This window comes from Notechis scutatus, chromosome Z, assembly GCF_049901735.1.
Source record: "Notechis scutatus isolate UNSWTSFEM ecotype Mainland chromosome Z, rNotScu1.2, whole genome shotgun sequence".
Classification (NCBI taxonomy): Eukaryota; Metazoa; Chordata; class Lepidosauria; order Squamata; family Elapidae; genus Notechis; species Notechis scutatus.
In genome coordinates, this window is record NC_142025.1 from 31,108,241 (window position 1) to 31,135,710 (window position 27,470).

Sequence of the window (27,470 nt, forward strand, 5' to 3'; positions counted from 1 at the left end):
GCTATTACTGGTTCTTGAATGTTTCAATCAACTATGCAAACACAAACACACTATTTTTGTTTTCCTGTCTTTTCCAAGTTGCATAAGTAATCTTGTTTCATCCAAACTCCAATATACAGACAGATTCTTATTCAACAAAATCACAGAAAGTGCCATTTGATTGTAAATATGCAGAAACAAACAGGGTGAGGAAAGAGATGAAATATTATACTGGTCTTAATTCTGCAATAGGGGAATTAATAATAAAAGAACCTTTTGAAATTTAACATTTAGCCATGGTTAAATCATTTATTCATTTGCTAATCTAAATCATTTGCTTCAAGTTTAGATCGTTACCCTAAAAAGGTACTTCAATCTCATACTGATCTCAAGCAGCTGCCCAAGGTCGTTAGAAATGCTGATTGTCCTGCAATGCATACGTATGCATGTACAATTGTATACTCACACATATATATAAAACAATATATTCAGATTAGGAAAACTGAACCCTACTGACAACTGCAATTTTATATGGGACCGTCATGGACTTCAAATGTAGGGACAGAGGCATGGCTGCACAATGTACCAACTGTATTATGACATAATTTAATGAAGAATGTTAAATTGATTAGTTCAAAGTAATGATATGGAATTGCTAGTTATATTCCGGGTTAATCTGGTTTACAATTCTAATTATTTTGGAGGTTACTTAAGCACATTTGTCAAGATATTCAGCAACATCATTTATCATTAAACATCTCTGGGTAAGGACTTAGAGCCAGAGTCTTCACTGCGTTCTTTGATAACAATCTATTTAAAGTTTTTAAAATTACCTCATATCTTAGTCAAGGACTATAATAACTAAAATCAAATGGTTCTTTACCACTGTTACAATATGAAATGCTTTTGTCAGACATTGCTAAACAATACAAGAAATAGTGTACTTTATACTGTTCGGGGTATTTTGGCTTCAACTTGTTGATATATATGGTAAATACCAATTAAAATATCAAAATATTAAAGCAAACTAGTAAATATAAATCTATACAGCAAGAACACAAATATTAAAAAATAAAAAATTACTTATAAGCCACCAGTTTACAGTCACTAAATTGGGGAGTGTGAAATAAAACAGATAGCAGCTGACCATCATAAAATAATTATCAACAAGGCCAACAGATGGGTTCTCTAGGACTCTATGGCCTTGTGAAAGACCAGAAGGGTCAGGCTAACCTAATCTCAGCTAGAATAATGTTCTCTGGGATAGATATTGTGGCAGAAAAGGTCCTTGTCCTCGGCTCCACTAGCAAATAGTTCTGCAGCATGCCCTGCCTTCCAGGCCAAGTGAGACGGGTAGAAACAATTTTGGGGAAAAGGTCACATAAGAAATCCAATAAAAACTTTAAAAGTAACTACCAATACCTTGAATTGCACCTAGAAGGACACTGGAAACTGAAACAGCATGCAGAATATGGTGTTATATGTGCTGAATAATCAATACCATTAACTACTTCCAAGTGTTCTTCAAAGGCAGCCAGCCCCATGTAGGGAATGTTCATGAATCCAATTGCCCAGACTGTGGTTACTTTCTTCCCAAAGTGAAATAAATATGTTTAAAATCCTCTCCAAATATATATACATTGCTTTGTAGGAATATTAAGAAGCTGAGACCAACTCTAAAAAGGTAATAGCCATGAAAAACACTTAGGGTCCTGAAAAACTACTAAATGTGAAGAAACTGAAGAAATAAGAAGGCATTACCCATAAGGCTGCACATGTGTATTTACTTGTTACATTTTTGCAGCACAAAATCTTCCAGCTATTCTCAGTGTTTTACAATAAAAACAGTGAAAAATAAAACTTTGCAGGTTTCTAAAGACTAAAACAAAAGTTTACATTCAGTGGATCTTTGTTCTTATATGAGACAGCCTGTAAAAATGGGTTTCTTCAACAAAGTTCAGGAGGATATGTGTAAGGCAACCTGGAAAACTATAAATGGAAGGGGGAGGGGAAAAAAGAAAAATTTAATTTATAAGGAAGATATACTGGAAAGATGCACTAAAAGAGGCCATTTCTTCCTAGGTATCTCATGAGAATTTAAATTCATCAGAATAATTGAGGATAATATATTGAGGATATAATAGCAGGAAAAAAAAAAAACAGGTGGAAAGCCCTTAATGATTTTGTTCATTTCCTTTCCCCCTCAAATTTGCTCATGACCTTGGCAGATAAAGCACTTTGAATAACAGATGGAATACTGGGGCCAGAAGAGTATGACATGTGTGGGAAAAATTAGCATGTGAATCAAGCGTAGGATAATGTGGTCTAATAACTTTGTTTAGACACTCTCTAAAAACATACTGAAGGTCTATTTATAAAATGATAGGTCCCCCAATTTTAAAACATTAATTGTTTAAAGTACATTAAAGTAGCTCTGAATGGATTAATCTTTTTGCACCTGGCACAAAAAGCAATTCAAATAGTCATGATAACAATGCAAGTGTATATATTTCAGCGCAACGAATCTCTAACACTTTTAAACATAAGAATTAATTTATCAGCTGAAGCCTTAGAAGGATTGGTAAGTTTCCCAGATACTCTTCAATTGAAGAGACTCTAGTCTCTTTAAGCAGGTTTATAGTATGGTCTCCTTCCTTACAATGAACTGAAGTAAAAAAAAATCATAATATTTTTAATACAAAAGCATTAAATATTTATTATAATCAATTTCTTTGAAATATGCTGGAATAATTTTTTCCAACTATATCATATATATATATATATATATATATATATATATATATATATATATATATATATATATATATATATATATATATATATATATATATATATATATATAATAAAACTTAGAATATAGGACAATTTAAAGTTAATTATTAAATAATTGAATTTGGAAGAGAACCTGAGATTGAGGGAGTCTTTTTTTTTTTTTGTAATCTAGGTGTATTTGAATGAGTTGCAGTGTTCTGGTTAAAAAAAACCAAAATCTTCAGCAATCTGGAGGAGACTAGAATTCTTTCCATTCATTAATAACAAATTTAGTCTGATATTCCTTGCTTTGCCATTGATGTGATTTACAACTGGCAATATTATGAGAAGAGAAAAATAATCGAAGTAGTTCTTTTATAAAATGGAAAAGAAATTACCTGCTATCAGAAGCTAGGAACATTATGTTTGTTTTGAATTTTAATGTCCTATTAAAAATGACAGTTGGAATCACAAGAGAAAAGATCAAAATAGATCAAATTCCAATTAAAGAGAGTTAAAAAAGAACATATGGTGGCGATCAAATTGTTAAGCCTTGGATGTTGTTTCTCAGAGTTCATCTGCACATCTGTAATTGCAATGCCCTTTTTTCTCATCCTGGAGCTTGCTGTCACCAGTGTGCTGTTATACTATTTATCTGGAACAGGACCATTCTGTACTGCTCTCTGTACAGCTCCTCTGTAGGATACTGTGAAGACCAGTGATTTACCCACTGAAATGTGAACATTGCTAACTGCAGGAAAAGTTGCTGCTAATCACTGAATATAATGCATGCTCAGATTGCTTGCATGATTATTCCCCCCTTTCCGCCAGCATCATCTTCTGATCTGACAACCATTACAGGAAACAAAGAGTTTGTTTTTCTTAATTGCAGCTTACAGGTCAGCCTGATGCAGCCTCTTATTTGTACAGTATTTGGCTGTTTACATATGTAACAGATCTGAGAAGCTATAAAATATTCTTGCATAAAATCACATAATTATTCCAAAATGATTGCCAACCTGTCATCCTGTTAATCTACTGACAATCAGCTGCAAATAGAAGTTTCTATCTTTTGGCTAACCCATCTATTGATTGTCCTAACTTGTCCAAATCCATGCTGGAAAGATACAAGCCATTGGATAAGTGTTCCTGAAAAGCTGAAGTGTATAACAATTATTTATATCAGTAACATTTATCAGTCATTCTACATACAATGTATGATATCGTTCTACATTCCCCAACCAACATGGCCAAGTTGTAGTTTAAGAAAGACTAAGTAGAAAATTATGAGGTAAATTTGCCTATCAACTCCATCAAATCCTACAATCCACAAAGGGTTATGGTTATTAGAGTTTAGGATCAATCAACATTGAAAAAAAGTTATTTTTTTCTTAAGAAGCAGAGTTGACTTATTCCATTGTTATCAATGGTGCCCATGTACATAGAGATATATCCTTATTTCAGCATTTTATGTATTTCTAAACTTGGAGCATTAAACTTGGATTCCAATATATAATAGTCACCGAACTAAGTACATTAATGACATAGAATTGTAAACAATTTAATGCCTTATATTCACTGTTAATTGAATGTCAGAGTTGACTAACGCTGCATTTGATTTACCTGTGTGATCTATTGCTTAACAGTTTGCAGCTGCATACATGAGGTGCCACCACCATTATCCATAATATTGTATGTTTGACCTCTAAATGTTTTGTATTTGCAACCATTCCTGGTATATATTCATGTTATGTCTCCCCTTTAATTGCAGGCGAGCAAAACAAAAAGCAGCCATTTCAGAATTAATTCAAATCAAAAACAAACCCCCACAAGAGAACGGCTGGAGTAAATTCCAATACACAGCAATAAATCCACACTCTGTCCGTCAATCCTGGCGTGTCAGTAAATCACAAGCCTCAGAGAGTTTGCTGCATGTCTTCACTCCTAATTAGTCACTTTGCTTCTGGCAAATTCCACCAGCCCAGCCGTGTCCTTTTATTCACTTATGAAGCGTGCTAATTTCCCTAATTAATAACTAGCTCGACGCTTCCTTTCTAACTGAGTTTGTCTTCTCAGCCTCCTGTTTCTGACGTCTAGCCATAAGTTCTCCAAATGTTCATCTCCGCTGGAAAACTCTCTCATGACTTCCCTGTCAGCCATTCCCGGCTGCTGATCAGATAAAGAACCAGAGGAGGTCAAAGGTCCTGACAACTCTATTAATTCAGGTCTATTTTCCCTTGTTACATCCATCTCCTCATCCTGGTTACTATCCAAATCGCTAAGCAATGCTGGCTCATATTTTGCTGCCATGTCCTCATCACTTGTATTCATATCTGCCACAGGAGCAGAATCCAAACCCGGAGCCACAACATATTCATATACAGAGAGTAGTATTTTTCATACAGAAAAATATATCTTAGATGGTCAGAATACTTTGTTTCGTAGTATCATGTGACACTTAGTCATCAAATTAATGTTAGTTGTTAGGAATTACATAGAAGGTCTGTCCTGAACCTGGCCTTTTTTGGTCTCTTAATGGTGCATTCACTGTTGCTGCAATTGAGTCCATTTACTTTGCTGCTGGTCATCTTCTTGCTTAACTTCCACTTTCTCATCATCATAATTTTCTCAAGGGAGCTTCAGTCTTGTATAAGGAACCAAAAATATGATAGTTTGTAGCTTGATTAGACAATAATAATCATGATAAATATGCTGAGGCATGTAACTTTGGATAAAGATATACAAAAAGATTTTTATCCAGTTTCAGATCAAAGACGTATTCTCATGACTGGAGAATTAACTGAGTTGGTTTCATCTATTTCTCTGAAGTTTAAACTTGCATATCCCTACAATATCAGATTCTGTTTGAATGGGGAAGTGGCACATTCCTTCTTCCTATGAAGACTGAGGGACACTGGATGTCTTTATTACACCTAACTGGAAACCACTTCTATCTGGACTTTGATGAAAAGACAGACATTGTGGAAAATGAATCTAATATATTTGATTAGGCAACAATTGATAAAGAGATGGCATTAAAGAAATAAAATGTATATTTTATTTAGGATGAATTATTTTTAATTTTTGGGATGATTTGGATTAGATATGATGTTGTGATAAACTTTCTACAAATGGAGTACAATAACATTTTGTTAGCAGAGAGTTTTGAAACTTTAATTTTGTTTTGTTTTAGTATTATTATTCTTCCTTAACTATTTTGTCACTAATATAATATATAGAAAACAGGTCAATAATCAGTTTTAAATTTTTTTTAAGGGGGCTATTTTGCAATAGATCAGAATCAATGACATAATAATTTTCAATCAATATTAAATTAGGAAGGATAATATGTGTTGGGTTTTTTTGATGTACCTTTTTCTTTTTAACATCTTGGTTAGTTTATGTTTTTCCCCTTTTTAAACCTGGATTTTTGACAGTTTTACATTTTGACTTTGCCCTGAATAAAACAAAAAATAGATGCAAAAAGAAACGTGACAGTTTGAGATTGATCATCTGTACTTTGACAACTCTGAATCAATGTGTTCTATGATCTGTTTGTTTTCTTAGCTACTCAAGGTCAAAACTATCAATAAAGTTTCTGATTGCTTCTTCAAAGTCCAATTTTTACACTCATCATGTGTTACACGGAAAACAATTACCTTCAGGTTTCTAATCTTAATAATAATGTTGATCCCATTATTATAACTATAATTGTCTAAACTGATTAAAATCTTTTATATTAATTACTGGGATAGTTTGAGTCTGGATGACATCATAGAAAGGTAGTAATTATGGTATTAACAATAACAAAGTCCAGCATATAGAACTAGACTGTGGCAAAAGAACGTAAAAGTAGTACCAATAGTAATAGGCACCTTGGGTGGAATCTCAAAACAATTGAAGCAACATTTGAACACCATTAATATTGACAAATCATGACTATCACCATCAGTTTATTGCAAAAGGCAATTTTACTTGGAACAGCTTCCATCCTGCAATGATATCAGTAATACCATCAAACATCCATATCTACCTATACCAGTCCTTGAAAAGGACTTAAGATATAGACAATAATATGAAATCTAGTCTGAACATCTGGCTGATTATGCAACAAACCATGACAATAAATTAATCTTGTAGGCCACCCAACTCTCAACAAATCTAGATAGCTCACAACAATCACATTTTTTCATATATTAACACAAAACTGTAAAAATTCAAGCCATAAAATATAAACGCTCATAATCCATGTTTTGATGATATTCATTTTATAAAATATAGACATTATTTTACTGAACATATCAGTGAAGATAGATCGTTAAAAATAAAATTGGGGAAGTCCTTCAGATTCTGATTCTGTTCACATAATGATACACTATAATTCCACATAGTCTTGCCAGCTTGTTGCCCATCAAATGTATTGTATTTCATCCCACAGTCCTGGTTTGAGGATTATAGGAGTTGAAGTCTAATACATCTGTTGAAGATTGGTTTATTGTTATAGTTCAATTAGGCAATAGTTTTATTTATTTAATCTTTTTGCAGTTGCAAACAGTTGCATTTAAAATATCCAATACTGGACTACAAAGCATTGGATATTTCAATCAACAGATTCTTTAAAACCAGCGTATTAGGATTTGTACAGACTAACATTTTTACCATTTTCTAAAATTGGAAAATTGTATATAATAAGAATAATAAACAACAGCTATTTAAAGAATATATGGAAATAGTTAAATGAATTTGTAGGTTGTAGTTAGGCTGCAGGAGAGGAAAAATAGTTATTCATTCTAGGAAAGTAAAGAGTATGAGAAAGAAACTCAAAACAGTTTGTCCTTAATCTTGTTCCCCATAAATAAAAGGAACAGTTTTTAATATTGATGTCAGCCCTTTGAGGTAGGCCAGAAGATTAAATAGACATTGTAGGAATTCCAGAAATTATACTTTTTGTTGTATTGCAAATTAACTATAGAAGGAACAGATCAGACATCCAGCTCTTGCTTATCAATTGAGATCGAGCAAGTGGCCAGTTTTAAGTTTCTGGGTGTTACCGTAAAAGAGGACCTGACCTGCGGTGCTCACATTGCAGCACTGGTCAAAAGGGCCTAGCAGAGATTATACTACCTGAGACTTCTCAGAAAACAACAACTGAATGAAAAACTGCTGGTGACCTTCTACTGCTGCACCATAGAGAACATTTTAACTTACTGCACCTCTGTATGGTTTGCCAATTGCACAGTGGCAGATAGGAAAGCACTCCAGAGGGTTAACGTCATTGCCCAGAAGATCATTGGTTGCCCTCTCCCCTCTTTGGAAGAGCTTTATAGGTCCCGCTGCCTTAAGAAAGTTCAAGACATTCTCAAAGATCCATCTCATCCTGGGAACCCTTTTTTTGAATTATAACCATCTGGCAGATGGAACAGAATAATAAAAGCAAGGACAAATAGGCTGAAAAACAGCTTCTATCCCAGGGGAGTAGCTCTTTTGAATTCTGCTGTATAGTGCAGTATTGGTGCAGTGTCGGGGGGTTTCGGTTCAACGTGTGGAGGGGAAAGCAATATAAAGTGGTATATAAGTCTAAGTTTTTTTTAATAAACCAATCTTAATTGCCACCCTTTGCTTTTTGATTTCTGTTCTATCTGTAAATCTTTTTTTAAATAAATGAATTAAATACCACCTTAGGTAAACTCTTTATATGAAGGCAAATTACTATATAATTTGTCTTTATATGTTAATGTTAATTTTACTTATACTGTATTATATTTTATAATTCAAGGCAGCAAACAAACACAGTAATCTTTCCTCTTTCTCTTTTTCCTACAACCACAGCCCTGTGAGGCTGAGGTGTCTTTCATGCCTAAGGGGGGACTAAAACTCACAGACACGTGGCTTTTAGCCTGTTACTTTAACCACTAACTCAAACTGGGTCTCATATATATAATGAGATTACTCAAGGTGAGTAAATACTAAATATTACATTGCAGAAAAATGTCTTAATTTTTTAAAAATAATTTACAGCATGTACATTGACAATGTTTTTTTTACTATAATATGATTTAAAATTTTCTTCTATTAAGTAATAGTTGTACGGCCATTTCATATTTTTAAATTTCTTATATTGGCAAAAACATATATCTAATTTTTAGGCTATCTATTTAAGAAGAAGAAATCATATTTACTGCTTAAACTTAAATCGGAAGCCAAAGAGTATGCTAAACTGCTAGAATGAACAAATAAAAGGTTTTGGGCACATATCCAGTTTTAAATCAGAGACTAAACAAGAGAATTTCAAAGATGGAAGAAGGAATGCATAGGTCAATGTGGAAAATATGTCCTAAGTCACAAGAAATATTTTCCCAGCTAAAATGAAATCACTTTTCATAAAGAATGATGATTAAGGGGAAATTTATAAGAATAAAGAATGCTTTAGAGATTTTTTTAAAAAAGGATTGCCCTTTTCTCTCTTTGAAAAAACAATGACACAGATAATTAAAAATTATTTCAGTACTTTTAAATCCTTCAACTTGAAAGTATTAGGATAATGTTTTAATATTATTGCTCAATATTTGTACTTGGTTAAAAATCAAACACAGATTTCTATCCTTTCAGAAATGAACCATTTTATAAATGAGCCATTTTGCTAAATAATTTAAAAATATGTTGAAAGGCTTGTCACCGAAGAAAATTATATACCTGTTAATTTTTTGTTGAATAAAAGATTGCAAAGTAATAGGTTTCATAGGTTTCTTTTGTGTAATTACGCTATCTTTTGTATACTGTTTGACTCAAGATAAAATATTGCTATGTCCACACATGCTGAAAAATAAAAATAAAATTATATACTTATTAAACAATTGCAATTGTTAAAAAAATGCAGTAACCTGCTATGCAAGTGTGCCTACAGATATATGTAGAAAGAGTATGGTTTGTGAACACATTATGTTTATACTTGGATATGGTCCATAGTAGTTACCATCTGTCCCTTGAAGAGTAAATTGTCAATTTAACAAATTCTCTGGCAATAGTTTTTTTTGCTTTTTTTTTACTCTGGTACATTAGTACTGGCATGATATTATAATATTTATTGCTCAATGTTTGTACAAAAACAAATCCATATTTTCAAACAGGAGTCCCATATATTCAGAATTCCAGAGCTATTTTCAAGGCAGTGATTAGCACAACCATAACTTCATTGCCAATAAATGAGGTGTCACAGAATATGTTCCCAAACCTGATGATAACTATGGGTTTCTCTTCATTTATTCTCATAAAGAGTTCAGATACTTTTAACTGCAGTAACTGGATAATGTCTTATTATGGAATGGATGCAGCGGTTCCCATTACAGACACAGATCCAGATGCTTGGAAGGCAAGTACTAGAAAATGAGTCACCTTTCATACATATGCACGTCATCCCAAACACTGCCTGAATAGGAAAATGACTCTTTCTAAATGTAAACCCAGAGTGAGGAAGTTTTCTTTTATTGCAACATCTCTGGCTACATGACGTTTAGAAAAGCTAATAACAAGCCACTCTTCATGTGTCCCATAATTTCATGTTCTTTGCATTTGACGTGAATGGTGAATGTAAGGATTACTTTCATAGGCAGAAATAAAAAACTGGCAGAATCATTTAGTTATTAATTTCAAAATACACATAATAAAACAATCATGAATCAGAGAAATGTACTGTCAAAGCATAAAGTTGCAGTTTTGAGTCGAATCCTATTGGGGTATATTTGAAAATACAGTACTGAGTTATTACTGATTTAATGAGATTTTGTTTCACATAAGAAGCTTTATTATTGCTCCCCCTTTCAGTGAGTCACAAGGAGGAGAAATGTCTGTTTCAGTAAGATCAACTGCGATTAGATTCCCTGTCTTTTGTTGGAGCCCTACCCTTGCATTTCTAAGCCGGTCAGTATTTCTTATCTATATTACATGAATCTGATTCATCTCAAAATGAAGTCACCCGAAGACATTGACACATTCAGAAAGCAAGAAAACAAAATATAATATAGGTAAGCTTTCAGTGCAGAAAGGGTCTACAGCATAAAGGTCCTTACCTTAAAATTGTGTGCTTTTTCATAGTTGAAATGGTTGTCATTCTGGGTCAGTGCTGCTCTTCTGATCAAGGAGGTAATCTGTGAATAGGCAAAGAGTTTCAGCGGTTGCCACAAGAGTGCCCCTTTTACTCCCATCTTAACCCCCAAGGTTACTGCCAGGAGTTCTTGGCGCTTCCGTCCTTGCTTTGATTTGTGAACCACAGCACAGGCTTTCTCATTGTCAAGCCACAGCTCCTCGGCAAACATAGTGCTTGGATCCCAGATCTTTTCCTTGTCTTCTGCAGAGGCTGGGAGGCTGACTGCTGTCAGCTTGGACCAACTGCTTCTTATGTTAGACAGCAGATTTGAAGCAGCTGCGGCAGCCCATTCTGAGGAGATCTTTGGCATGTGACTTGAATGGGCTGTCTTGCGTGGTGGAAGGAGCTCCTGCATCTGAATAAGTAACAGTCTGCTTTGTGATACTTTAAAAAAAAAAAGTATGCACAGAACAATAGCCTGGATTCATGTACAGAATGACTCCCGCTTCTGGCCCTCCCCAGAGCAGAAGATTCTGCCAGGCGCTGAAGAAATACCAACAGCTTTACAGCTTCATGCCACAACACATCTCCAAGGATAGATCACATCTACATGGGAGCACTTTTTTTGTTTTCATAAATAACTCTAATGCTGCATCCAACTGTGCTCAGAACTGGAGACTTCTGAACTCTTCCAGTACAAACATCATCATATTAAGCCTTTAAACCACAGTGATTCTTTAATCCTCTCTCTCTCTCTCTCTCTCTCTCTCTGTGTGTGTGTGTGTGTGTGTAAGAATACCCTCCTCTTTTTCATATCCTGTAGAAAGGAAAATCTAGTAGCATTTGAAAGATTAGTAGTCCTGGCTGCCAGCACATTAAATGAAGATTGTTGCTGGCATTCTCTACTTTTGCAATACATAAAATAAATTGCAGTTTTCCCCCTCATAATTTTAAAATAACATTCAAAGAATGTCCAGGCTATTAAATTGCTTAAGGAAGGGAAAAAGAGAGAAAAAGAGAATATCAGAAGAAAAAAGAAATACTGAAGTATAAAAATTCAGCTAGCCACACAATTTTTATGGTACAGTTGAGATTCCTTCTGTTTTGTGTGTGTGTGTGTGCGTATCTAAGACTATTATGACAACACTGTAGAATTGAGAAATAATTCAGTCCAAATGCTGTCTACAACAAAACGTTGCAGTATTGAACCAGCCAATTTTGTATTTCCTCATTTTACTATTCCAGCTTCTCACTGCTTTCTGCTCCCCCTCCCCCCAAAAGTGAAACTAAATATCCATCCATAGATTATTATACAGGTAGTCCTTGACTTAAAACCACAATTTTGTCCTAAAATTTCTGATGCTAAGTGAGACAATTGTTAAGTGAATTTTACCCCATTTATGACTGTAAAGTTATAAAATGTCAAAGTTGTCAAGACTGAGAAATACTAGGCTTAAGAAGACATTTAAGAAAATATCTTACATATTTTATGTAAAATGTTTTTACTTCCCATTGGGCTGTTTCTGCCCACCAAAGTTCTTTCTTTCTTTTTGGAGAACTTAGGTCACCCAAACTTTTCAATTTCCATTTCTAGTCTAAGTTTCAGCATCTGGAAAATAGTTAATTATAATAGCTGATTCTATGGAGATATGCCCCTTGATGAGCATTTTAAAAGTCAAGTAGACAATATAAAGTAATGTAACGGATGGTCATTAACATGACATAATATATGCATCAAGGTATTTCTTAAAACTATTAGATCTGGCCAAATGCAAGCAAATACCTGGCTAATCACTACAGAACGCTTGCCCATTTAATGGCAGTTTTGACTTATACCTGTACAAATTTCTATTAGATTTCAGGGTCTAATTCAATACTAATCTTAATACTTAAGGTCTATGTGGCATAAATCCTGGCATTTCCCCAAGACTTTAAAGCTTATTAAGATGTATTCCATTTTATCACTTTGTAGTTCAATTAAACTCATTGTTCCTAGGGCCGTGATGGTGAACCTATGGCATGCGTGCTACAGGTGGCACGCAGAACCATTTGTGCAGGCATGCGAGCCCCAGTCAAACTTACCTGCACTGCACATGTGCGCACCTCCAGCTGATTTTTGGACCATTTGAAGCTGTTTTCACCCTCCCAAGGCTCAAGGGAAGCCTCTGCAGCTTCGGGAGGCCGAAAAACAGGCCTTTCGGAAATACTTGAAGTGCCAAAATGGTCCATTTTCATCCTCCCGAGGCTCCTGAGGCTTCCCTTGAGCCTCCAGGAGGGCAAAAATGGCATCCCCCGGGCCCCACTGCTCCTTCTGTATCAGTGGTGGGATTCAATTTTTTTAACTACTGATTCTGTGGGCGTGGCTTGGTGGGCGTAGCAGAGGAAGGATGCTGTAAAACCTCCAGTCAGAGGTGGTATTTGCCATTTCTCTGACTACTCAAAATTTCCGCTGCCAGTTCTCTAGAACTGGTCAGAACCTGCTGAATACCACCTCTGCTCAGGAGGCTGAAAACAGGTACTTCTGGTATTTTTGGAAGGCCCATTTTTTTGGTTTCTCAAGGCTGCAGAGGCTTCTCTTGAGCTTTGGGAGGATGAAAATGGTCTCAAATGGGCCAAAAATTAGCTGGGAGACATGCACATGTGCAGTGCAGGTAAGGGGGCAGGGTGAGGGTGTTGCAGGTGCATGCACAGGGGACAGGGCGCATTGGATTGTGGGTGCCGGCACACGCGCACACGCGCTTTCGGCACACCACAACAAAAAGGTTTGCCATCACTGTCCTAGAGGTTCTCAAGAATCTGTCCGCTAGAAGGTTCTTGTCTTCTCTCACTTCCTTTTGGAAACAAGCCAGGACATTCCACTAGAAAATTAGAACATATTTAAAATAATTTATTAATTATAAGTTTACTGTTTTGTGGTTTGGCTAATAACCTTGGCACTTGAATTATTATTATGTTGATAGGTTTGTCAACTAGATTGATAGTTTACAAGCAGTATTAATACGTGAAAGTATATAAAATTGTTATCTGAATAATATTAAACTTATATTATATTAAATTTAAAATATTAAACCTTTAAATAGTAAGGCAATTTACCAAATCTTATTAGCCTATTCTTATTTTTTAAAAATCACAGAAGAGAATGTTCCATGTTATTCTAATCTATATAGATCTATTTGTAGAATTTCATGAAAGTCTGCTGTTGAAATTATTTCTTCAGCTCGGCCACATTCCTGTCTTTTTTATTCTTTTTGCTTTCAACAATTTCTTACAGATCTCACTGCTGAAATATCCACAACACTCTGCTGCTAAATAAATCCATTTTCCAGTTGATAAGACAGCTGAGAGCTACTTTTAGGTAAGCTAATAGAAAGGTTTGGACCTCCTCAGGGATAATGTTTCATGCTCTTCTGTCCTCCCTCATGCCATTGGTGGCCCAATAGCTAGTAGATAATAGATTCAGAAAAAAACATTCTTTTTAAAAAGCTTCTGTTATTGTCGTTCAGCCTTTGGTCCTGTATTTCTTAACTGTAGCAATTTAAGATGGACTTCAACACCTCATAGTCTTGCTCCAGCATACTGACTAATACTGGACAAATATGGGAACTTAAGTCCACACATCTTAAAATTGCCAAGATTACCTGAACAATACAGCAGAAATACTATACTCATTTGCCTGGGATTACTAGCATAATTGAATTCAGTGATTTTTTTTTCCTGAAAATATTTGTTTGGCATTGCACAGTACATTGCATTAGGCAAGACTGTCTGATATCTATCATTTGATCAATTTTTAACATCTTATTTATTCATTTTCTTCTTTAAGTTGATGCAAAATGAAATTATTTATCTTTAAGTTACATAACTCAGTCCTTAGTTATGTTAAATGGATATTTTAAAAAGGAAATGTTAGCTTGTAATATTTGCCTTATTATATTTGATTTTCTTTTAGTGCACAATGTATTCATGAAAGAACTAAAGAAATAACTCACAAGCAATGGTGACACTTTTCAATATACCTGTTTGCTTATGTGCTCTGGAAACAGACATATTTTGTGGCGTTGCTGGAATAATTTAAATAGGTCAACAGCACCAACACAAAACTATGAGGGTGAGGTCAATTTTCTAGTAATCCTTTGGCATTTGTATTATATCACTTAAATTATAAAATCCTATTATATAAGGTACAGTACATCATTATGCAATACTGCAGTTACTCTGCTCCAAATACAAGATTATACATAAAACATCTTATTAGAATCCTGACTTTAATGAGCTGCTATTTCTCCTAGTTTCGTTAAGACATAAAATTCTCCTATATGTCTCCATAATTTGTGCTAAGCGTCATAACATCTATTCAAATAGGCTGTTATTTAAAATTGTCATTTTATCATAATGATGTATTTTATTAATAGTCCAGTTTTGACTTTGGCCAAAATGTCAGTAGCTTCAAGAATACATCCATGTAGTTTGCTTGGCAACAATATTAGTTCACTTATTTTAAAACACCTTTCCTTCAGGTGCTCAAGGCATGATGTTGTAGGGAGCAGGCTTGGCTAAATGCTGTTTGTGCAAAACAGAAGAATGAATACTGGCTTCATAAGGACGGCAAAGGTATTTGTGTCTAACCTTTTTCATTCATGAAGGTGTGAGAGAGAAGGCGTCAGATACTCTGATATCTGTCTGTGGTATACAAAGGATAGTTGCTTAGTTACAGGAGCAACTACTCTGTTAAACATTGGTATACCTCTCTGATTCTCTTCATTTTGTCACTGAACTAGAGTGAAAACAGATCCAGAAACTGGTTGCAGCAGAACTAAAACCTTGATTGTATTCTGGCAAATATATATTTCTATATATTTGAATACACTATTCATAATTTTAGCTGGATGTATCTGACATGCAACATAATATGTGAAAATAATATAATAACATTCTTCAAACTCAAAGTTTTCAAAGGATCAGCACTATGAGAAAGTCACATGATGCACTTGGACATCCAAATATACTTCTCAGCATTTCAAGTTACAAAAGAGAAGTCACTAGGATTCGTTAAAATGTGGTAGTCTGTAGTAACAGCATCTCAGACTTGGCCCTGTGTTTTCTTGTAACTGTAACACTTTCTACAACTGACCAATTAACAAAGAGGAGACAGTGGATTCATTTCACATGTTGGTTTTCTGCATGTTTGGTAAGCCTTCCATGTTGTGAGAAATCTTTTGGATGAAAAATTAAAAGCAAATTCCATCATTATGATTGTCTTGGAAGAAATATTCATACATACAGAGCTGTTTTGGGTTGAATATTTGATATAAATACAACCACACATACCGTATGTGTTATTAGTTTGCAGATGTCTAAAAGGTTAGATGAAAATGGGACTGCACGCACATGTCATGTTTGCAGTATAGGAAATAGTATGTAATATGTAAATGTATGTATGTATGTGTGTGTGTGTGTATGTATGTATGTATGTATGTATGTATGTATGTATGTATGTATGGTATTCAGCTTTGTTCAGGTATTTTCCCACGTCCTTATAGTTATGCTTTTAAAGTTGTAGCAACTTTTCGGCAGAATCTCATCTGCCATCATCAAGCTTGTGTATTGGGTTCGTCTGTGTATCAGGCTTTCACAGCCTTTTCTGTTTTAAATTTGGTGCTAGCCTCAAATTTGGTGACAACTTATTGTAAAAAGATGTTTGTATCCTTTTTCCAGTATGAATTATTGGATAGGGACTGAGCAAAACTCCCTGTTCTCTATCAAATTGCATGTTCTTTGGCACACTAAAATGAAATGCTCAAGGCATTTCAAATGCTACACTAGTGATAGTATAATTACTAGTAACAAAATGTGAATAAAATACTTAAGTTTAATGTTATCACTTAAAAAAAATCTTAATGATATAATGTGGTTGATCAACTTTTTAAGTTTGTAATAAATGTATCAGAAGAAAGATAACACAAAGATTAATTATTGTTTTGCTACTCTTTCATTTCTGCATTAAATCAATGGTTGAATATGATCAAAATAAATTGTACACGTCTTCATCCATTTGTATATCATGGTGTGGTTAGATGCAAATGATGTCTGTTAAAGATGAAGCAGGTTTTTTGTCCCTAAATTATTCTGTAAGGAAAAATATCTATGCCTGAATTATAATAAAACTAATATTGTATGTTTTGCAAAAAAAAAAAAAATCCTCAGAACTTGAATTTGAATTATTAATGAGGTTAATTTTGAATAGGTGGAGTGTCTTAAACATTTGTGGCTTATTTTTCATTTTTTAAATAGTCATAAACCTCACTTCTTATGTCGGCCAATCTTAGAAGACACAGGTTGGCTTACAACATCGGATTTTATAATGAAAATGTTAAAATTTAATGACAAAACACAGTGGCCTGGAACAAAGCTAGTTAGTAAGAACCTTCACAGGTGAGGTATGCTGTCCATATCTCCGGGAAGATGCTGTCCCAAAGAACAGGACAGCAACACAGAAGACATGCTTCCTTAATCCCACAAATTGATAGCATTTTATAAAGAAGTTCTTTCATCATGTAAAAACCACAGAGGAGCATTGTGTCTTCTCCTGTCTTTACATCAAAGGAGATCAGTTCATGCCAACTGCATTTAAACTGTTCACAACAAACCTTTGGAACAAATTCTTTGTGGCACAGAATTAGAGAATAAACAACAGCAACATAGACCATACAATGAAAATTATTAACAAACAATAGCCAGTGTAATACTTTGATTAGAAATAGGATTTTCATCAATATTATTCCAATTTATATAGACAACAAATTTTCCTAAAGAGAATAGATGAATATTTGGCGGGGAAAAACAAATTTTACTGAAGATTACACAGAAACAGAAGAATTATGAATGGACCCTTAATATTAATGAAAGCTTTAAAAGCTTTTAAAGACTAAGATAGGAATGGTGCCTGGTTCTCTTAGTATAAACATAACTTTTACAACAATTAGAAAATATGAGGAATCCTATTTTAAAAAGAAGAAAGATGCCAGAAAAGAGAAAGATGCCACAAAAAAGATAATATATTAGTAATAGTTAAAGAGGAATACGATTTCACTTTAACAAGAAACTATTGGTTATCATTATTGAATGATGATTAAAAGTTGTTTATCATGATTTTGGCTAAAATGTTGAAAACAATTTTGCCAAATGTATTCATGAGGATCAATGTGTTTTTTCATCTAAAAGACAGTTAAAAAGAGATATAAGAAACATGTTGGACATTTGGGAATACCTGGAGAAATAAAATAAAAAACAAATGACAAAAGAACTGGACCTTCTTGTTAAAAGTTTTGGAAGATATGAATGTTGTAGACAATCACATCAAACGGGAAAAATTGATTTATATTTCACCAAAAAAATAGCAGTCAATGGAGATCTAATAAAGCCCTGCGAGATACAAAAACGGACAACCTAGGGATGCCTGTTGTCCTATTTCCTGTTTATTTTAATTATTAAAATATTGAATAAGACTTAAGACAAAATGAGAGAATGGTGGGATTAAAGATTAACTGCAGCCCCTTCCAAAATAGTGGCCACTTCCTGGCACTATGTGGCCTCCATATAGGAAGGCCATCTAGCAGATTGTCTGATTTTCATTCCCAAAAATAATATTCAAAAAAGGTAAGTGAAGTGAGGTGGGATAGAAGGAGGATGGGTGGGTGGGAAGCAGGTGATAGGACCCAGTGTAATGGGAAGTAGGAATATTTCTTTATAATAAAATATTATATAATGTTTATTTTGGCAGTTTTTAATATTCTTCTCTTAGCAGTTCTCAAAGATAAAATATCCCGGTATGAAAGAGATTGCCCTTGTGTACAGAGTATAATCAAAAGTAACTTGGATCCTGCAATTTTGATCCTTTTAGAGGGATTTTCATATTATTTTCACATATTCTAAAATTTGCAAAATCCCTGGTTGGGTAGATGATTTTTGTTTTGATTTTTGTATTTACTTGTACTAATATTCTAGAATTACATGGTAAATTGTAAAATTTTCTCTGTCTGCTTCAAGTTCCAATTAATGCTGAGGACTGACCTGACGTCTCTGTGTATGGAAGAATAAATACATTGGTTAAGTAGGGTAATGATCTGGATGCTTAGGGAAGATTATGGTACCTAATTTTATATTGTTGTTTGCAACATAAAATTATTAAATATATGCTACCAAATATAATTAAATAACTGTAATAAAATTCAATTACTGTGATTATATAAAACATAGTGTTACATTTATCTTGCAAATATACTAGTCATATTACTTCCAAAATTTTACCCTAAGGATCAATTCTCAACTGCATTTTTGGCATGCTTTTTCTTGGTTAAAAAAAAAAATGATTCTTATTCTTAACTTATTCTTGCTTCTAAACATTCTTTTCTTGTCTAATCAAAATTGTTTTTGAAAATAGCCCATTTTTGTTAGGATTAAAAAGTAAAAACTGTAACATTTTCTGTTAAAAACAACATTAATCTTCAGAATCTGTGGTAATGCATATGCTTTTAAATATCAGCTATACTGCAACAAACAATGTTGCCAGCTTCTGTGTTTGTTAGATGATGATCTGTGCCACAAACTAGACTTAATGAGCATCTAGTTCACTATATTAGAATGCTCAGCAACTTGATATTTTTTTCTCCTTTTTTTTTCTCACTGCACACTTCTATGATAATGTTCCTATCTCTTCTTTTAGATTCTTGCTTTTAAAATATACTTTTACTTTATGTCTCCCAGCTTTTTATATTTTTTTGCTTTTTATTGTTACTTTTGATGCATCCTTTATTCTTTTTAAATGACAGTACTATACCATCCTTATGCTGGTCTACGACCATAATAAAGGTTTGATTTAATTTGATGGTGATGCATAGACCTTTGTTATGAGACAGTAACAAGTGTCAAGATGTTCATACATCAAAGAGATTTTCCAATTGTTAACAGCTTGAATAATATTTAATTAATCAATACTTAATAATTCTAAATTAGATTCATCAACATTCATCTGCAAAAGTAAAAGACAACGAAGTAATTACAGACAATTGGTTCCTTCCAGTTTTACCAAATAAGAATTGCTTCAACTCTCCAGAGCCAGGAGTTGCATACAAAATCTTTGGGTGACTGACCAGTCTACAGAACTATTGTTCTGTGTTCCTATCCTCATATCATTCGTCTCTTTCTCAAACTTTAATGGAAGTGTCTACCTTTTAAAATTTTCCAAAATCTCCAAAAGCAATAACTTCCAATCTAATTGGCAACTATTTGGGCAAATAGATAATTTCTACATGGCTCTAGCTAGCAAATGCACCTTAAAGCACGACTCCTTCCTGATAACATCTACATCCTAGTAAGTAAATCAAGGCATAGTATAAATAAAAAGAGACCAAGAAGTTACAGAAGCCAAGTAGTATAAAATATATGTTTTACAGTTGGCCCAATAGTCAAAAGTACTAGTATGTGAAAGGGAATCAATGCTTAGAAATATTATAAAATATTATAAATCAGAATAAGCTAAACACACACAATTGAGTGTTAATTTACCAATTCCTTATTCGCAAAATTTTGAAATAGGTCTCAGTTACTGAAGTAAATATAAAGTTTATGTAATGCTGCACCTAAAACTAATTATATGAGTACTCTGTTTTTTTAACTCTGGGTAGCAGTGTCGGGGGAGGGGGGGATAGCTCAGAGGTTAAAGATGCTGAGTTTGTCAACTGACAAGCTGAGAATCTCAGTTCTAGACCTGAACAACAGGGTGAGCTCCTGTACTGTTCTCTGCCCTGGCTCCTGCCCACCTAGCAGTTCTAAAGCATACAAATGGAGCAGATTAATAGGTACCATTTTAGTGGGAAGTTAGCAGCATTCTGTGTGACTTTGGCATATAGCCATACATGACCATGAAAAATGATTTTGGACAATGCTGTGTCCCTGGGCTAAGAAACAGAAATGAACACAACATCCTAGAGTTGGACACAACTGGAGAGGGAAACCTTTACTTTTACCTCAGCCCTGTCCAAGAGGCAAGGAGAATGATGAAGCAGGGTTGTAGCATTGCAATGTAACCTGGAATTCTTTTCCATGTGCAGTGCAATAGCAAATATGCGCCTATAGGGGCAGAGCTTGCAACAAGAACTGGCGGACCCTGCTATCTGTAATTTAAGAGAAATTACTTTCAGTAGAAATAATAATATTAATGAGAACGATTGTTGCAGCCTCACACAACAATTACAATCAGGCATCTGGGGCTCAGCGATCAACTTCAGTAGCGCTTGCTCACAGCATCTTAGTTGTGATAGTCATTACCATGTGTATTATCCACCTTATCATAGTGTGCTTAGTTCGCAAAAGCAATTACAACAAAGGCTGTCCTTGAAAAAGTACCTGATATATATAAGTAATCTCTTTGCTCTTCATAATAAACTTTTCTATTTTTCCTTTCATCTCTTACTCTCCCACTTTCATTTTATTTATCACCAATCTTGTGAAAATTCAGTGTGACGTAATTCTTTTTAATTGGTAAGATACTACACTTGCTAGTGCTTCTGCCAATATTTTGCTTCTCTATCTTTTTCTTTGCTGATTCTTCTTATTCCTAGTTTCAATCATGGACCAATATTCTGTTTTAGTGCAATATATTCCTTTAAATGGATGCTAATTTAATTGCTGTATAATTTATACAGCTGATGGTTGTCACTAATATTATTTTCATTTTCTAATGGATGTCTAAATTAGGGAGATATCTGCAGGCTTAAGTTTAACCGACATTTCCATGATAATCAATGTAATGGAGAACATTAACTTTCTTCAATATTTTCTTTTTTTATAAGCCTGTGGAATATTATAAAAAGGGAGCCTATTTCTATAGTACATTATCTTGGGAAGAAATTACTTTAGTAACTGAAATAAATTTTCTTTGGGGAGTAGTCTGATAATCTTTAAGCAAAACGCTCAAACACTTGCACAACTCAGTTGGTAACAGCCTAGTTACAATCTAGTCTAGAACTGAAGGGAAATGTTTGCAACGTTAAGAAAATGTAAAGGATTAACACTGTATGACAGAAGTTGAGATAGCCAGATAAGCAAGGAATAGTAATAATCAGGAATGATTTAGTTTGGTATTTGAATAAGACAGGCCATGATTTTAAAATAATTTAAAATATTAAATATTAATATTAAAATATCTTTAATCCAGCATGTTACTTTCAGTATTAGTAATTTTAGATACTCTAAATATGATGGGGGGGGGGGGGAATTCAAAATATTTTTATAGACATGAACACAGATTACATGATATTTTGAGATTATTAAAAATCTTGTTCTAAAACATGCTATGATTTCATTAGGAATAAAAATCTGTAAAATAGTTAATCCGTCATCATAATTATTTCAAGGTCTGAGTGATCCAGTCCGTATGTCCCCAGAGACTAAAAGGCGCCAGAGTAATTTGTCAGACTTCTCCAACTATTTCATAGTTGCAAACTTTCATTTCTTTTCTTCAAGTAATATAATTCTTCCAAAAGTCTGTACTATTACACCTTAAGGCAGCCTTTGTGTAACTGTAGCTTTTTCAATGTCAGTCAATTTAAAATGCATATTATAATAATATAATTTGTTCTATTGCTATATAGTGCAGCTTTAGAGATCAGAAACTGGATGCCTAGCATTGGTTGGCAGAACAGCACTTACCCATTCAAGAACATGTGGCAAAGGCCCACTCTTGTGGGTTAATTTTGGCATTTGAAACATTGAGCTTTGGTTTATTCTCCAAAATCCTTTTTAAAATAGTTTCTTGGTGAACTCAAACTTGACCATAATAGATCGTCATTTCAGGATTCAGTAATGTGAAGGTTAAGCCTTCTTGAAGAAAAGCCTTAAAGGAGCAGTCTTGTTACATAGCTACACTCCTTTCAAAGTTTTCATTCCCAAAAACCTTGATGTGCATTGAAAATGTAAAGATCCAGGGCCTGTGGGATTATGACCAGATGAGGAGGATGATAATTTTTCAGAAATGTTTCCCAGAAATCACAGACCTAGATATAAATAGCACTTCTGTTCTGAGCCATCAACCACTCTTCTGACCTCTGAACATATTGTATAAGCAACTTTGGGCAAAGCAGACAGAACTAAAAGCCTACTGCGGCTTTCTGTGGAAATAATAACAAATATTATGAGATTTGCCCTGCAAGCAAAATTGCGTAAAATAAATGAATTCTAAAGACACCTATCAGAGAAAAGGTTTAGGGCACATGCATTACTTAAGAATGTGAATTTGCAATAACATTTAATGAAAATGTTTGTGTTGGAAAATCGTGAAACATCATATAATGTACAAGTTTTTCAATGATGTTACTTTTTTAAAATCCTGGCTTCTCCTTTTCTTTAATTGTTCTATGTTACATTTTAAAAATACAATGTGATTCTCCTGCTAGTCCAAAAAACAGCACATGTATCTTCCTCAACAATACTACATTTTGTTTCCAAAATTTGTAATTTTCAGTTTTACCCATCAGCATGGCTGAAATAATTGTGCAGGGTCCCAAATAAATGTATTGCTTGTTTTATCTGATACATGGGCAAAGAAGGTCCTCCTTTAGAATAAAGAGCAGAGGATCTAAAGGTGGTCCTTGATTTATGACCCCAATTGAGACCAAAACGTCTGTCACTAAATGATGTGGTGGTTAAGTAAGTAGCATCAGATTTTTACATATATATTTTTTGCTGTAGTTATTAAGCAAGTCGCTATGATCTTTCAGTGAATCCTGATTCCTCTATGCTCCCCCCCACACACACACACTAAGAAAGTCACAAATGGCTCTGGGACCCTGCAACTATCATAATTCATGCTGGTTGCCAAGTCCCCAAATTTTGATTCATGACATAGAAACATAGAAAACTGATGGCAAAAAAAGGCATAGTGGTCCATCTAATCTGTCCTTTGATTTTTAATTTTTTTAAAATTCACCAGAAGCAAGTTTAAACTCAGTTACTGATGATTGATCCACTATTTCCACTGGAAGTTGGTTCTAAGATTCCATTACTCTTTCTGTGAAATAATACTTTCTAACATTACGTTTGAAATTCTCTTCTATCAGCTTGATGTAATGTCCCTATGTTTTGATATATGATGGATAAAATATAAGCAGTGTTTTCACAATAAATTTTGGAATGTTCTGTTTGTCTCAGATCAGTGAAATTAACTGATTAACTAAAACCAAATAAGGAGTCCCTTACTGCTAGTAAGTTTTCCTATTTTATGTTATAGTTTTTTGTTTCCCTGTTAACTAAATAAGGAACTGTGAAAAAACTCATAAGATTAACGGCAAACTTCCCACTTAGTAGTTGTTTTCTTATACTGCTGTGAAGTTAAATGTTCAAAAGTACTTAAATTTCTCAAGTTATTCTGCAGCTGAATATTGACAAAGTGTTCTGTTACTTTGAAGGAAGTGAATAAAGAAAATGTTGATGTTTGAAAGGGACAATGAAAAAGAAATTGATTGAAAAACAGGAACACTTTCAGGAACACTGTGCAACACTTGTCCAACAGGAAGATGGAAAAAGGATCAGATAGCAGAGTATGAGAAATTTGAGAGCCAGTTTGATCTAGAGGTTAAGGCACCAGGATTGAAACCAGAAAACTGTATGTTTTAGTTCTGCTTTAGACAAGAAAGCCAGCTGGGTAACTTTGAGCCAGTCCCTCTGTCTCTCTGAGCCCACAATATCAGGCCATTGAATCCCAAAAAGAAAAGTGAATCCTGGGCTTTAGCAGGAAATATTAAGGGGGGGAGATTGAAAGCAGTGGCAGATATAAGTGTAATTTGGGCAACTGGGGAACATTTGTCAGTGCCTTGAATTCCATTTTCTAAGGTTTGGCTAGTCACAAAGGAAGTAGAGATAGTACCAAAATTTCTGTTGTTAAGTGAGACATTGGTTAAGTGAATTTTGCCCTATTTTATAAACTATCTTGCCTTCGTTATTAAGTGAATCACTGCAGTTGATAATTTAGTAACCCGGCTGTTAAGTGAATCTGGCTTCTCCATTCACTTTGCTTGTGAGAAGGTCACAAAAGGTGATCACATGACCTTGGGGCACAACAAGGGTCATAAGTATGAACCAGTTGCCAAGCATCTGATTTTTGATCACACAATAATCTGTGCTGTGCTGCAAAAATCGTAACTGTGAAATGTCACATTTTTCAGTGCCATTGTAACTTTGAACAATCACTAAACAAACTAATGTAAGTCGAGGACTACCATGTTTCTCACAAAATAAGGCCGGGCCTTATTTTTTTTTGACCCCCGAAAAAACAGCTAGGCTGTCTTTTCGGGCGTGACTTAATTCCCCCCCTTGCATCCTCGGGTGGGCGGGCGGCAACAGCTTGGATATTCGGGAGACCTTCCGCCACCGTTGCTTTCCCTTCTCCCTTGCTGCCGCGGTGTTAGAGCAACGCTGCGGCATTTGGTGCAGCCATGTGCGGCCAGTCAGGGCTCCTCCCTGCAACCGGAGCTCTGAGGAGACACTTGGCTTCAGGCGCTCCTGTCGCCACCTTCCCTTTGCCTTCGAAGGTAAAGCGAATTATTTTAAAAATGACACCCTACTACAACAAAGCCTCCCTGCCCGAGAGGGCAGCCCAACCCCATGTGGAGAGGCGAATCTCCCGGGCCGCAGTGCAGGATCAGCCACCTCGGGAGAAATGCCCAGCTACCATCCCTGCCTGGCGCTGGGCAGAGCACGAAGAACTCCGCCTGGGGCACCCAGCGCAGCTGACAGGCAGGCCCTGCTTCCCGGTGGCAGAGCTCTCACCAAGGCAGCGAGCGCCTCCCCACCGGGCCCTCCACTCATCCTGCCAGGGCTGCGCTGGAGCCGTGCGGGCTGGGCAGACCCGGAAGCGAGCCGCGGTGCACACCCGCGGCTCACTTTCCCAGCTCTGCCCAGCCCGCACGGCTCTGGTGCGGCTCCGGCGTGGCCCTGGTGAGATGAGCGGAGGACCCGGTGGGAGGCGCTCGCTGCCTTGGTGACACCCTGAATTAAATCTATTTTGGGGGAGAAGGTCTTATTATTACAATTAGCTTATGGTACTATTACATTATTAGAATCTAATGCATGGGTGTCAAACTTACCACGTCACATTGCCATCATGTGACATTTTGCAATGTTTTTTCCATTTGCGGAGCTGAGGTGGCACGGCCTGTGGGCCACCAGTTTGACATCCCTGATATAATGCATAGTGATGGTTTGGGTGCCAATTTACTGGTTCTATTGTGCTATTTACTCTCATGCTTCCCAAAGTGTACCACAGGAGGATAGGCTAACTTTGCACCAAAAAGAAAGATGAGTGACTCCCCTGCAGTATCATCCAAGCCCTTCTTCCTCCATTGGATCCACCTCACAAATGGATGTCACAATTTGGAAGGTTCAGAGCCAGCAGGAATCTGATTGTCTGCACACAGCACCAGCTCATCTCCCCACCGAAGTAGTATCTATTTATCTACTTGCATAGAACATGCTTCAAACTGCTAGGTGGGCAGAAACTTAGGTGAGTGATGGGAGCTTACCCCAGCACGCAGTGCTAGGGCTTTAACCTTTGGAATAGACACCATCACCAATGTCATTAAGCCACTGAGTCACTGCACCTCTGGAGAAGGTCAACTGCAGCTTTTGCCTGAAATCATCTGTAGGCAGAAGATAATCAGAACTTTGCCTTAATGGCTCCATTGCTGAGGGGGGCATTTTTATCTTCTTTTCACCTAGGGTAGTGTTACATATAGGACAATAGGAAGAAAAGACATCAACTGTATAGTTTGGGAAACATTTTATACCATATAATAAAGAGAATTAGAGATTTTGAATTCTGTAGCTTTGTAGCTTTCTTTTTGTAGCTTCTCATAATATGCACATAATATCCCCTTGAAACATTGGGTCCCAGCATTCTGTTGACAAAAAAATTTCTACTGAATTCTTGGAAGAACATCTGATTGTAATGTTCTTACTACCATTGTCTTCCCTGGAAAAAGAGTATTCGTCCGTAAATCATCTAAACCATAATTTCCAAACCGATTCTCAGAATATTTAGCAAGAGTCATGTTGGCTTAGGAATTTTAGCAATTGAAAACCATACATCTAGTATTTTTCATGGTTCTCAAATAATACTAATTTAAATTTTAAATTTTATTAGTTTACTCAAATACAATTTGAGTAAACTAATACTCAAATTGCCAATTTATACTTCAATTCCTTACATTTTTATTTCTTTTTTTAAAAAATGAGAGAGCAGGCTTCCCAGAGTAGACAAAGTTGACTAGGAATGCTGTGTGGCTTAAACATGTGTGTGTGTGTGTGTGTGTGTATGTGTGTGTTTGTGTGTGTGTGATGCAGCCACAAAGAGATGCTTTTCTCTAGCAGAACTCACAAGTAATAGTAGGAATAGTAATAGTACCAGCAGGAGGAGCAGCAGCAGGGATTAATGGATAAATGATGAATATTTAGTATGTGAGTATGTGTGTTTTATGTAGAAATTGTATTGTTGTATTGTTGGCTCTTTTGTGCCTTGAGCTCATCAAATTGGGTATGTTTATGATAATCTGTGAAAACTGCCTAAAGAATACAAAAATATATA

The 27,470-nt window shown here is 35.2% G+C and overlaps 1 protein-coding gene across 4 annotated transcripts in view; it reads right to left on the reverse strand.

Annotated features, from left to right (window-relative positions):
- Window positions 1-27,470, reverse strand: part of CHN2 (chimerin 2) — a 128,655-nt gene that overhangs the window by 16,377 nt on the left and 84,808 nt on the right. For 2 of the 4 annotated variants that reach the window (XM_026673593.2, XM_026673596.2), the window contains one exon: window positions 10,818-10,895. The exons of the other annotated variants lie outside the window; for them this stretch is intronic. In XM_026673593.2, coding sequence (XP_026529378.1) covers window positions 10,818-10,895 — 78 coding nt within the window. The remainder of the gene's footprint in view (window positions 1-10,817; window positions 10,896-27,470) is intronic. 4 annotated transcript variants of the gene reach the window in all.